This window comes from Glycine soja, chromosome 10 (assembly GCF_004193775.1).
Source record: "Glycine soja cultivar W05 chromosome 10, ASM419377v2, whole genome shotgun sequence".
NCBI classification, from domain to species: Eukaryota; Viridiplantae; Streptophyta; class Magnoliopsida; order Fabales; family Fabaceae; genus Glycine; species Glycine soja.
Window position 1 is genome coordinate 45,198,494 of NC_041011.1, and position 14,756 is coordinate 45,213,249.

The 14,756-nt window shown below is 30.1% G+C and overlaps 1 protein-coding gene across 6 annotated transcripts; it reads left to right on the forward strand.

Moving 5' to 3' along the window:
• Nucleotides 1-10,071: 10,071 nt before the first annotated feature.
• LOC114370347 lies at nucleotides 10,072-14,541 on the forward strand. Of its 6 annotated transcripts, none has more exons than XM_028327661.1 (12): nucleotides 10,072-10,165; nucleotides 10,310-10,557; nucleotides 10,631-10,661; nucleotides 10,863-11,114; nucleotides 11,212-11,355; nucleotides 11,469-11,878; nucleotides 11,956-12,056; nucleotides 12,170-12,213; nucleotides 12,451-12,637; nucleotides 12,802-12,946; nucleotides 13,154-13,281; nucleotides 14,277-14,541. In XM_028327661.1, exons 8-12 carry the CDS (start codon nucleotides 12,182-12,184, stop codon nucleotides 14,406-14,408), a joined length of 624 nt encoding a protein of 207 aa, XP_028183462.1. In that variant the 5' UTR covers nucleotides 10,072-10,165; nucleotides 10,310-10,557; nucleotides 10,631-10,661; nucleotides 10,863-11,114; nucleotides 11,212-11,355; nucleotides 11,469-11,878; nucleotides 11,956-12,056; nucleotides 12,170-12,181; the 3' UTR covers nucleotides 14,409-14,541. The 6 variants fall into 6 exon arrangements, with proteins under 6 accessions (XP_028183462.1, XP_028183463.1, XP_028183461.1 ...); XM_028327662.1 differs by having other exon boundaries at nucleotides 10,310-10,540; XM_028327660.1 differs by having other exon boundaries at nucleotides 10,631-11,114; nucleotides 11,212-11,365.
• Nucleotides 14,542-14,756: the final 215 nt, after the last annotated feature.

The window sequence follows — 14,756 nt, forward strand, 5'->3', positions numbered from 1 at the left end:
TGACATTATGATCCTAAAAGTTAATTTTTTTTCCCTTTATTTCTAAGGAACTTTCATTGGGGAAAGTGTCTACCTCTACCTCCAATAATCCTCACTCCTCTCGTTGAGAATAAACCATAAAAAAAGGTACTCAAAACTCTTTGAGGTTTTGATGAAAAGGCCAATTCACACACATTTCAACACTCCCCCTACCATATTCCTCATCTTAAACCCTGATCCACCAAATCCAACTTGTCAAAACTCCATCTGCTAAATTCCTCTCAACCTCAACACTTTCCTCCATATGTTCCCATATGCTTCCACTTCTCTCCCTTTGCCATCTCCTATTCTATCTCTTCCATCATCATGGCCATAAAAATTTCCCAAGCAGTTCACATTCTTTTGTTGCTCTCCCTTCTATTGTTAGTTTTTCACGAGTATTACAATCTCAAGTCCAAGATCAACAAGAAGCAGATCACACAAACTAGCCACTACTCATTATTACCCTCTCATCACCATTTTATGAGCAGAAAATTTCTAGCAACCAAATTTGACTTCTCTCCTTTCTTCAGGCATCATCATAAACACCACCAACCGGGTGGGGCAGTGCACCATGATCCTTCAGACACAGAGATTGATCCACGTTATGGCGTTGAGAAGCGTCGCGTGCCAACTGGTCCAAACCCATTACACCATTGATCATGGATTAATTCTCAGTTGAACCAGAAATGGTTTTTTTGGTCTAAATCACAAATATCATTCTCCACCGGAAACAATTATGTTCGACCTTGATAAATGGTTAGTAGAGGAATGCTTGATAATGATATAACCTGAATATTTGTTGTCTTGTTTGTTAACTTTCTTTTTCTCCCATTTTCCCCTTTTTGGTCTATATTGGAACCAGAATTCAGAATTGACCAACTTATTGTGTATAATTATATAGTATATGATCATATTGCCAGCTTGAGATTGTACTTGTATATTAAGTTCATTTGTTTTGAGTTACCGAAAGTGAATACTATCGATTTTCGAGTTTTCAGTGCATATGATTTTTTGTGATTACCATGATTTGCTGATTTCGTCAACGTAAAGATTCATGAAAGTTAAAAAAAAGAAAGGGAAACTTATATTGAAACATGAGTAGCTGAGACGGCACTGCACATATTGAAAAGATTTTAGTTTGAGCATAATGATATATAATATGATGTGTTTGATTGGCGTCGAAGCATGATTTCTCTCTGGGAAGTGAAGATTAATTAATAAGTACACTTTGTCATTGCAAGTGATCGTAACCCTGGTGGTTGAAAATGTGAAAGGGTTTATCGATCAAACATTGAATTCAATTCTTATCATGCGCGTTTTTCTTGATATTTCTCTTTCTCTCGCTCTAGAAACAATTCAACGTAAAAAACATGTCAATTAAAAAAAAAAAAGATATTGCCAAATGATTTATTCTAATATTAGCTTATTAGAGTACCTTTTGCATGTTGTTGCCACCGTATGCCTTGCTCACTATGAAGATACCCGAAAATAAAAACCAACCATATTCATGTTCTACTCCTTTTTTTTTGTGACAATCTTGTCCATAGAACTTTTAATTTAATTAAAATTACAAATTTCTAAAACTATACATGGGATACCAAAAAAATCTACATTTTCATTTTGATTTTTGAGTTTTTATTATTTTACTTTAATATTTATATTATTCCACTAATTGTGGATTTTCAGTTGCCAAATAAATATAAGTAACATGCATTCTAAGCATATTTTAATTTGAATTTATTGATTTATTAATCAAATTCGATATAAAAAAATCAATAAATTAGCAAACAGTGATATTTAATAACATAAAGGGTAAATTAGAGAAGTTACCACGCACATTCAATCCCCTAAGTTATATCTCATTAATTAATAACAAACCACAATATTATAATATCTAATTATGTTTTATGTGAAATGACCTTCTAAAATTAAAAAGAAAAAAAGAAAAGCAATAAAAATATCAATAAATCTTTATTCGATCGTTATTAATACTAACGTAAAAATGTAAGATACAACTAAAGGCATTTAAAGTGTCAAAACACATGTTTGGATGCATGCTTGAGTGGCAAAACTTGAGTAATTGACGTGAATATATGAAGCTATTCATTGAAGCTTCTACGTCACAATTAAATAGACGTGATTTTCTAAGAAATTGGATGCAAATCCAAACATGCATAAATTCGTATAAATTAAAGCTTCGGACAATGCATGGGTCTAACTAACACAATTCCTTGTTTTTATTATTCATATGGAGATATTATTTTTTTATGACCAAACACCAGTTAAGACAAATGATAGCACTTGTGCCTTTTAATCAAGTGATCTTTCAAATGAAAACAACTTCATATCAATATCATAATTATAAAAATAATAATTTTTACTTTTTCTTTAATACTTAACTATATTTTTTTTTATGTTAAACCTTCAATATTTAAGAGTTATAATGAACCAAATAATATGATTCAAGTTGAGGAGATTCATTTGAGGTAATAAGAAGCATGGTTTTGTCATTTGTGTCTTTTCTGTTGAATGCCTATTTACAAGTTTTTAACTGGTAATCAAAATAATCAAACTGTTCTATAAAAAGACTGGTAATCAAATACTAGTAATTTTTCACCAGAAAAAAAAATAGTAATCAATATATAGAATCATAACATTCTATTATATGACTTATCATAATATCAGTATAACCAATCTGAAAAGTTATTTTTAATTGTTCTAAAAAGATTTTTTAGTAGTATTGCACACTTACATACTAGTTAATTTTGTCATTGATAATTATGAACCACAGACCAACTACCAGTATATATAAATGTCAAGACTATTAAAATATCACAAAATTTAAATTGCAAAAGCAAAAAAGGAGCATGTACATAACCAATGATGGGTTAGGTCATGGTTCCTCAATTAAAATTTAACATTACTTTATATGTGTGTTTTTGTTAATGAGACAATTAACTTCTTTGGTTCCTTTGAAGATCTGGAATGGATGAACGAAGATATTGTGGGCCAAAAAGGAAGTATCCTCGGGATTAGGGGATAATGATATCAATATTATGTTCATCATCATCTCGTATAATCTCGTTTACACAAGAAAATGGAGATTGCGTCTAAAAATGCTTCCGAAAAAAGCTTCGATCTTTAGATTTCTTTTAAGTTTTTTTAAACATGATTAAATATCCTTTTAAGCTTAGAAGCGAAACTTAACATGCACAGTTTTGCTTAGGAAGTTCGTGTCCCCACTGTAACTCTCATAAGCCTAGAGGTGATATTTCGGTTTAAAAAAAGGAAATACATGCACATGTACTCCACAAAATCTCAAAAGTTAAATGAATAACTGCAGTGGCCAAACTGTATTAATTGTAAGATTTTGACAATAAAAAGATCCACCCACAATAAATTCTTTTAGATTTTAATAAAATTAAAGTTCAAATAATAATATTAAAAGTAATTTTAGAAAAACTGGAGCCAAAATATAATTTTTTAATAAAAAAATAATATTTCAAAAATAAGTAAGAAGAATTATTTTTATTCGTATGATAAAAAAATTTAAGTTTAACTACTCATTGTTTCTTATACAAGTACAATTTTTTCATTTTAGTCCTTAAACCTAAAAATGATTTCATTTATATTTTACTCATACACTTTTTAATTTTTTTAATCCTTGACGTGTTTACAATAGTAGAAACTAAAGTCTGAAATAGATTAAAAAGGGTATGTGTGAAGATTAAAACAGATTAAAAAGTATATATATGTGTGAACTAATAAAACGAGCAATTTCTTGATGTAAGAATTACGTAGATATAGAAACGAGAATAATTACACTAAATATTTATTTGTTTTATACTTTTAACTATCAATTTGTCTTCCCAAGAAAAAAACTACAAAAAGTGTGTGTCTAATTTTGTCAATAGAAAGGTTCATTATTTCCCCTTTTTCTCAAAATAATCTTGTTCCATGCACCCAATAAAGTTAGAAAATTTATACTATCAATTAATAAAGAATTTAGTATAATTTTTAAAGTAATTATTATAAAAACTAATAAATTTATTTTAGAAAACAGTTTATAATTAAATAATAATGCAAAAACTCTTACTCTTAATGTATATATTATTTATTTTTATATTTAATGTGACATTTTATTTAGTAATAATATGAGAATTATATTAATAAATTAGCCAATTGACATGATATAATGCATATATACAGGCATGATCTTTTTAAAGTAGTGCTTTCGGATGTTGATGTGCGTAATTCATTGATATGATGAGGGACAAGAAAAAAGGCAGTGGTATTTGATGTGCATAATGCAGCATATTCTAAACGTATGGGTCACGCTTTTGATAAATTATATATATGGTTCCTATTTCTTGTTTGACATTTGTTCACTAATTTACCTACCTAAGAAATCAGACTCATTAATTAATTAAGTATAGAAGAAAGGAAAGACTCGATGGCTATATCACGAGATGGATTATTCTTATTATAATTTTTTTGGTTAAAACAATAACAGAAAAGAAGAATTCTAAGGTATTACGATTTAGTGATTATGTTAACGTGCCATGTAAAAAATGAATTTAGAAATTAATAGTGTTGGAAACTGGATTTGAACTCCATATATACTTCAATATACGAACACGAAAATTATTTAAATGAATGAGCAACAAAAAATGACATATATTTACTACTATTAAAATAATATTATAATAATATAAAATCCAATAAATAATAACTTATATTTTTATATTATATTTCTTGATTATATTCCAACAAATTGGTCTAGTGGTTTTCGTTGATAGTGTTTGAACATTGGGAGGTTGGAATAGAACTCAAGTAGAGCAAGGCTAATGATAGTACGTGGGGTGGGACTAGCCAGATATCATACTCGCTTACACACCATGTTAAAAATGGTTATTCTGTTCCGATTTTCCAACTTTTGTAAAGAAAATCATTCTCATATTTGCTAGTTAAATAATAAGCATGCAAATAAAAAATTGTTTATTGGCTTCATATTTATAGAATAAAAAGTTAAATAATGCATGGAAGAGATTATAATTAATATGATTCATGAAAATGAGTTTTTCATTTTTAAGTTACGTGAGGTTGAACTTTTTTGTGTCATTGTTTAAATATTAGATCTCCTCACTTAACCACCTACACTAGGTACCTTCAGGGTCTATATAATGATTATTTTCAATATTTTTTGAAAAATAAGAATGATGTTATTATATTTATTAAATTCATAAACACTCCAATTTTTATCATTAATGAAATCAATGGTATTATATCTTTTACACATGTAAAATAATGGCCATCATGTTAATAAAAAAATAGTGGTCATCAATGCAGGTTTTCACGTGTAAAATCATCGCAAGAACAATACCTGTTGTCCATTATTAATTGCATACTTGTTGACATGAAAGGTTAAGCTTTATTCTAGCTGATAACTACATTTCTTCTATAATGACTAAAGCTGTTTCTCTCACATGTGAATGTGATCTCATCGTGAATATTAATCGAAAAATAATAGTGTATGATACACATACATGTATAGGCATATTAAGCATATCATATACTATTTAACATGATAAATAAATGCTAGTTATAAGATTATTATTTTTTTGAATTTGAGTGTATTCTCGGCCCGGAGTAAAAAACTAATATCTCAAAATACCGACATTTATTATAAGATTACATAACTAAAATTGTCTTGTTTACCCCGTTGATCTGTTGTCTCTATATTATTGTACATGGCCAACACCAGTTACTTTCGGAAGGCTTTAAGGAAAATAAAACGAATGGTGTGTTTTCTTTTCTTCAAGTCATAAATTTTACAAATAAAAAAGGTTTTGCCGACTGTCCCAATTAATTCGCATAGAGAAATAATGGGTTCATTTACTTATTTAATAATGTCGTTGTCCACATTGCATTTTTAAGTTTAGACATTAGCACTTGTAATGGATCCACTGCCATTGTCAACCAAATATATATATATATATATATATAGCTGTTGCAATTGATGGAGGCAAAACAATGTGTAATGTGTATCATTGCAATTCGTACACAATAACTACCCAGATAGAGAAAGAGATCGAATGTGCAAGCTCACCTAATGAAAAAGGTTACTTAAACTTAAAAGTCCCACCATGTCCCCAATCGTGTGGGATTCTGATATATTACGAAATCAATCTTTTAGTGCTAGTTTCATTATGAACAGATTTATAATTAACTTCGATTCATTTTTATTGCAAAATATTTAACTCATTGTGTTAGTAAATATTTAACTATAATAGAAATGATCGTTTGAAAACTTAAATGGTAACATAATTTTTCTACTAAAAAAATAAAATTAATCTCTTTATGAATTAACACAAATTTAATAACAGCAGAAAAAGTAATCTTTAATGTATTCTTAATTTTAAAAGTTAGTTTATTTTTTTAGAGGATTAAAAATTTATGAGTTTAGTGTTTTTAAGGTATAATCTTTAGAAGTAGATATGAGAGTTTAATTTTTCAGATGGTGTTATGTTTGTTTCGTCCCGAATGAATCACGGCTTGACATCAATATGATTAATTATTGATTTTGAGTTTAAGTTCATAATGATCTTATTTTTCTATCAAAAAATTAATGATCTTATTTAATTTAAGGTAATTAATGATTAATATTTCTTTTCAACTTTTACATTTCAATGAAGCTGTCATGTTTGGGCAGTTTAGCTCAATCAAGTTCATTAATTATTTTTTTCCAAATAATAATAATAATAATATACATTTGTTTGTTTAATTTTCACTGTTTCATTTTTTTTAATTAAAAACTAACCGGTTGACCCATGCACGCACACGTCGCTCTTTAATTTATCTTTGTTATTGTACGTTAGTTTTTTGAATAAGTTGTATTTTCTCTTAATATTAAACAAACTTATTAACATGTAGTCTATATGTAAAAAATTATATTAAAAGTTACAGTTATAAAGTATAATAAAATAAATAAATATATAACCATTTACATAAGTTATCGACCAGAGTGAGTGTCGTTCATTACATTGCTGTAACCGTACAAATTCAGTGATAACTATTTTCATTTTCACCTTTCAAAGCTACAACACTACAGTATGATTTTTTTTATATCATTGTATATCATTCAGTATATTCAATGAAAATTGAGCCAGAAGAATGACATATACAGCTAAAAAAGGTAATATATATTAAAGAAGCAACTACTAGTGGGAACAAAAAGTAGAAAAAGAAAACTTTTGTTGATCAACTATGTTTCTGGTTATTATCTTCACCTGGTGGAGCATGGATGCGGCTCCTTCGTTCTTCAAAAGCTTCTATGCTCTCTGTATCAAAGCCTCCTGCAAACTGAAAAGAGTTCCACTCCAATTAACTCATTATTTTTGTATTCCTAATGTTTGATAATATACATTTCATATATTTCAATTTAAAACTGTTTAATGGGTCGGGTTGGCCTGAAGGGTCAGAGGGTGCAAAGAGGGTCAATCGGACAAGCCCAAAAATCTCTTATGACTTCTGGGTGGCAAGCTGGCTTGCCGGACCAGGTCAAATTGACCCATTAATTTTAAAAGGAAAAATTAGACCAGGCCGAATGGAGTTGCTATTGGTCCTACTACAGTTGCTAATTACACTACTCACGAGGTACCTTTTATCATTATCCCAAAAATGCCTTTTTGACGGAGATATAATAGAATTATGATTTTATTGTATATTTTAGACGGAGATATAATAGAATTATGATTTTATTGTATATTTTAGGGAGTGAAAAAAATTAAACAAGATTTTGTTGTGTATTTCTTGAGTGAAATTTTTTTTCCAAGCGGTGAAAAAAATTTATACAGGAAAATCATGATTCCTTTAGTATAATTTTTCATCCCAAAAAATACATAATGGAATACAAAAGTCAACTATGCTATTGGATCAGTTTGGGGTTTTTGAACCATGCTTACGTCAAATAAAATTGAATGGGGGCCCGGTTTTTTATTCTAGTTTCCCTCTGTTTCACATTTGCCTTTACCAATCTCTTGTTCTTCTTTTTCTTCTCTTTGTTTTCAAAGAATCATTCTTTTGATTATTTCCATTCAAGCTTTATTATGTTTCTAACATTTAAAGTAAAATATAACTTGGTATGATTAGATGAATATTTAAGAGTATGTAGTAAAAAAATTAATTCATTTGAAAATTAAAAAAAATGATCTTATAAATAAAACAATTAAATTTCTGAAAAAATCTATTGTAATTAAGGATGAAAAGGATATGTGATAATAATAACTAAAAAAAATAATAATTAAAAAAACTAAAATCAAATAGATTATATTGATAAAGACTAGAACATATTGTATCATTTATCTTTATATCCTTTCTTCGCCAAGCTACTTTTGAGTGGAGTAAATATAATACTTGATCTTAATGATATTTCTTTTATTTCATGAATTTTAATAATTTTTCTTGATTTATTATTTATAATATTTATAGATTTGATATTTATAATGTTTTAATATTCAATTCTGCATCTGATTTCATTTGATATTTTTTCAACTACCAACAAGGATATACAACTAAGCAAGACACCTAACTACGACTTATACCACAGATTTCCCACGACGCATTTAATAAAATTATGATTTTTTAGGGGATGATAAAATTATGAATATCCACATTCTAATATCTATATTAGAGACTAATAGGCTATAGTTTACAGTCTGAACTTACTTTACGAGAATCATTTTATCAAATATAGAATAGAACTGTCATTTGAATCTTTAACATAAAATTTGTCTTAATGACACATACAGACACATAAACAATTATAAAGCTTCCAGGGATTAAAAATAATTAAGGTATTTGAAAAAAAATATAAAAACAGAAACATTGTATGATTCTTTTTCTTGGGAGGGGACCTACAATATATTTAGATTTAGATCAAGGGCTTTAAATTTGTCTGATTTGTTGTGGGTATAGAACTATAGAAGTTTTCGGGGCAAGTGGGTCTACTCAACGGGTACTTTATTCTCCTACACATCACATGCTAGTCTTCTTTTTGGCTTTTATTATATATATGGAACTTGTTTATCTTAGTATGTCACTAGGCGTTCACTTTTAGAGTTAAGAGTTACGCTTAAAATCCTTTTTCTTCTTCTATATCTTCTATATTTATATATACCTAAAAGAAATCTTTACACATGACATTCTCAAAAGTTTTAAATAATAGTAAATTAATTTGGAATTAAAAAAATAAACCAACATGTGTCAAAACCAGGAGCTCCCAAAAATAAATCGATTGATTGAAATTTGAAACATTCGCGTAAAAGAGCTAAATATAGATATTATATAATAAAAGAAATATCATTAAGATCAATTAATTTTTCAATCTATTAAATATTCAAAGTTTGATATTATTTTACTTTATATTTTAAAAAAATAAAAGTTTGAATATTTAAATTATAAATATCACTCGTTATAAAAAATCCATAAAACTTAATAAAATGATTATCATATATAAAATCAAAATTCATGCAAGATTTAATGATTTATTTGATTGATTTTAAAATAATAATATCATAAAATTGTGAAGAATTGGAATTGTAAGGTGCGAATCATTATATAATTATTTATTATTTTATAATAATGATTTTATTATTATATTTAAAAATATAGTATCCGATTCATCAAGAAAGTATTATCAAAATCGCGAGAAAGGTTTAATTATTAATTGCCAAAATTTAAAAAAGTTAAATTTGTTCCCCAAGTTTTTAGAAACGAATTAATTTGATTATCAATTTTTTTAAAAAATAAATTGATTATCAATTTTTTAAAAATAAATCAATTTAATTTTCAAATTATTTTAAATGATTTATTTGATCATTAAATTCTGTAACATTTAAGAACTAAATTGATTTATTTATTTATAAAAATTTGAGGATGTAATTGAACGGTTCATCAAATTAGTTAATTTGTAAGAAATTAAATAATTAAAAATTATCTGGGGAATAAATGTATAATTAAGCCTACTATAAATTATGAAAACCGCGAGATCCTTATTTTAAAATATTAGCAAACCAGAAGAAGGGCGAGCGAAAGGGACGAGACGAGAGTTCCGTCGCCGGCAGCGCTGCAGCTCACGGTACAGGTAAAGACTCATTCATGGCTAATCTGTGGTGCTTTGTTGAAGATGAAGACCTAGAGTTCGTTCTATGAATGCCAAATTAAAATTGCTATCATAATCTAAATTCCAAGTTTGCACCATGCTCAGTATTCTTATTCTTATTTCCAGATTTGGATACAACTGTACTCGACCTAATTAGTTGCCTCATGGATCCTTTTGATGATGTTCTTCCAGTGGCTCCTGCTGCACGTAGTAAGTGCTTCACTCTTTTTGAAGCTCGGCCGGGTGCCAAGTTTATTCCAAAGGCCAAATCAAAACAGCTTTCTCCAAAGGAAATACCAGTTTTTCACCCTGCTAATGCTATGCATTCTGAGGATGCAGTTCATAATGGAACTATAGGTAAATCATCCGGAGAGGTAATGGAAAAATTAATGCTTGTTTTTCTATTTCATTACTCTGCTAAATGTTGATGGATTTTGTACTTTACAGGCTGCAGACATTTTTTCTGCCACTGATACAGGTGAGTTACTATATTCCTTGTGATTTACCAAATTACATCAACTCTCTTCATACATCTTCATTCTAGCTTTCAAGAGCATCACTTGTATTGTGCTGCTGCCTTTAAATCTCGCTGTTATGGTTGATTGGCTCCCAGACAACTGTAATTTGTAAGTATGTGACCATGGGTTTCTTCAGTGGTAATTGGAAAAATTGCGTGTAGGAAAACCAGCCCTTCATTCTTTAAATGAGAAGGGTGCTGAGCAAAATTTTGTTACACCTGCTTCTAGTTCTATTAACTCTTTTGGGAATGTGATATTACCCAAGTTCAAAGGTGTCCCAAGTATCATACCCCCCAAGATTCATTAACCTTCGATGAAGCTGCACTCCTCAATGAGGATGATACTCACACTAGCAATATAAGGTTGGAAACAGAGGTGAAGATTATATGATTTCAAAGATATGATAATTTTCTGTAAGTGCTAAATAATTGATTGGGTTTTTATTGAATAATGGTGATCATGATTATTATTGGTATCTGGAAATTGTGGTCTTGAATCCTGCCTGCCCAGGTGATGATGTCTTTCATTATCAATCCATGAAATCTGGTGAAGGTCCAACTTCTGGAATTCCAGTGCATGAAGAGTTGACAAATGCTGCAGATAGTCCCCACATTGGCTGATTCTTTGCATGCAGATGTTACGAGGGAAATAGAAGTAAATATCAGTTACTACGACTTTTCCTTTCCCTTTTTTTTTTCCTTTTCATTTTTCTGATTTGTGAATCTGATTGTATATAGCTTTTCATGTCATTTACTATGCTTGTCAAGATTCTAATAAGAGAAAAAAGGATGGCTCAACGTCGTGTTCTCTAAGGAAGAACAGAAGATCTTCTATTGCTGGTGAGGGTGAGGAGGATAAAGGTGGTAAAACCTCAAGGCAGCTGAGAAAACAAGCAGCTCGTAAACCTGCAAACAGTTCATTCAATGAGGATGTTGAAGATAATAATGACCTTGACCCTCCTTATAATTCTAATGGAGATGAACTTCAAGAAAATGACGAGACTATGAAGCTGATTATCCATCCAAGAAAAAAAGAGTATCAACAAGTTCACAGAAGAAATTTGTGGCTAAAAGTGGAAAAACATCTTGAAAGCGTAAGAAGGCTAATGATGATTTAGAAAAAACTGAGGAACGTCCCAAAAAGTTCTCTCATTCGACTCGACGAAGAAAAAGATGCGGTAGAACTTACTATACTGTTTGTGTTTAATTTTCATCTTTGGTGATATACTTATGCAAAAGTTTTTCTTTTTCATAGTGGACAAAGCTCTGCTGGAAATTCCTGAGGATGAACTTGATCTTCGACAAATACCTATTAAGGATATTATTTTACTTGAAGAACATAGGGAGTGGCTGGCGGTGTGTATACTCTATTCTAATCCTTGTGTTTCAATGTCTAACAATTGTTAGTCTCATAGTATGACACTATGGCTTAAATTTTCACCAACTGTTCCATTTGTTTTGCTATGTAGAAAAATGAGGTGATGACTTCGAATACGTCTTCCACCAATCAAAGGTACTCAGCTTTAAGAGTTTACATTTACACTGACTGTTGTTACTTGTTACCGTCTCTTTTGATTGCCATGTGGTGGTGACTAGTAAATAAATTTCAGTTTGCATAATATTTATCTGCAGTGGTGGAGATTCTCTTCACAAGGCCACTGCATATTATCTACTGGCTGTTGTTACTGTCTCTTTTGAGTCACATGTGGACTAGTAAATAATTTTCAGTTTGCATAATATTTATCTGAAGTGGTGGAGTTTCTCTTTATGAGGCTGGTGCTTATAATGAAGGGGAGTTCTCAGGTTCAGAAGATGCATATGATGATCAAGCCAATGAAGGGATTATATCAACTTCCCATTTATTCAATCACCAGTGTTTAATGAAAAAGGCACCTGGGGCAATATGGTCAGAACAAGACACTCAACAGTTTTATGAGGTATTTGCATAACTCTCACAAGATGTCTGACATTATTATTTCTCTTAAACACAACTATTCACATGGTAACTTTGTTTTTTCTTGGGGTTGAGAGAAGGGGGATGGCAGAAAGAGCTGTACATTACAGCGAATTACCTAATTCCTTTTTTATTATTTTGATCTAGGCTGTTAGAATGACGGGCACAATTTTTTCTCTGTTTGAACCGCTTTTCCCTGGTAAAACACCCCATCAAATTAAGTTGAAGTTCAACAACGAAGATGGAAAGTATTGTTCACGGGTAGATGATGCTGTATATCACTTTGCTAAAGGTTTTACCCTTTAGTTACTGTTTTGTGCTGTTCTCTGCCAGATTGATGTGCTTATTGTTTAAGCGGTCCAGAAATGATCCTCAAGATTGCTTCTATGACTTTAACTTATAATGGCAAATTTAGAATGGTTAACTTCATTGCTCTTCCTTTACTCTTTGATGTGGCAAAAAAGTTATTCTAAAGCAAATCTATACTCCTTTCTTGTAGATCACTCTCGTGATTTGTGGATTGAGCCAGTGAAACCAGTTTCCACCAAGGCAGAAGAAGACCCCGGTGGAGATGCCTCAGATTTCGTGATGGCAGAGGAGGTTGTGGACCTAACAGCTGGAACTCATGTATGCACTTTTGGCCTTTTCAGTTTATCTTTTGATATCTCCCTTCTTTGGGTGCTCTTATTTTTTATTTATTTTTTTATTTCAGTGGCTTATTTATGAGAGAAATATTCTTAATTCATGCATGATGTTTGCCTTTACCTGTGGGGATGTGGAACATAGCAGGTCCATCTAAAAAAAATAACATTTTTACTTGGTTTTGGCCTTCATTTCCTAAATTAGTTTCTGTGAGGTTTAAAGCTTTTTAGATCAATGCTGATATCTTTGGCTTCAAAGCTCAGATGGCCAAGTTACTTAAGTATGTTGCTCCAAGGGTGAAAGATAACTTGCCTTAATTATTTTCCTTTTTTAAGAAAAGCTAAATTTAGCTTGTGCAATTATCAAGTTTGGTAGTGTTCAGAAATCCTCCAAGGGAGTAATTCAAATGCAAAAAGAAAAACAGGTGTAGAAACATGATAAACTTGACAGACTGGAGCTCAGAAGCAAGCATAATTGAGTACGCAGGAGAACACCCTGGACCAATTGTGGGTTATGGGTTGTGCACATCGATATGGAATTGAAAACCAGTTACCCCAATTCGTGCTTGGCATGAGTTTTCTTTTGTGTCTATGAAGTATAGGGAATGATAAAGGCAATTATAATTGTCACAGCTTCCACTTCTTAATTATTGACTGAGGATATCCTTAATTAGTCCACACACTGGTAGTGGTAGCCTTATGAAGTCAAAGGCTATGTTTGGAAGTTAGGTTTTAGAGGGAAATGGAACGGAGGGCAAATATTTTATTTTTAAATTAAGATAGTTTTATAATACTTATAAAAATAAATAAAAGATTATGTTAATCTATCACTTTATTTTGTTTATTTTAAAAAATTATTAAATTAGAGTATATTAGGGAAGAAGAATTTGTCCTCTCCAGAAAACTTAACCCCTAAAGATACTCTAATGTTCTATTCCGTAATTGGCCATGCAAATTTTCATAAATTGTTTTATCTTGAAGGAGGTTGCAACAACTAAGGAGGATGCCGATGTTAAAGCACAGGAAGATTCTGTGGCAGTTCATAGTCCAGAGCAACCTGATGACAGTGACGATGACTTTCAAAAATGGTCTCAGTATGAAAGTGCACTTTAGTGATAAAGTGGTAATTTATATATTTACACACAGTGATAGTTTATGTTTGAAACTTTTATTTAATAGTTAATATTTTGTATAATATGATATTATATATCAATAACGACCGGATCTGGTGTATCATAACTATTAATTCCTCTGGATTGGGTCAAAAACATTTTTTGAAAAAATCACTCTTTATTGATTTTCCTCCTTTTTTTTTATGAAGAAAATGAATCTTTTTATAAAAGGATCATAAAAAAATAAGTTCAGACTCCTTGCGGAAATAATTTGAAAGATCCATAACCTAAAATAATTATATTTATTGGTAACAACATAATGGAGGCATTGAATCAATATAATGAAATT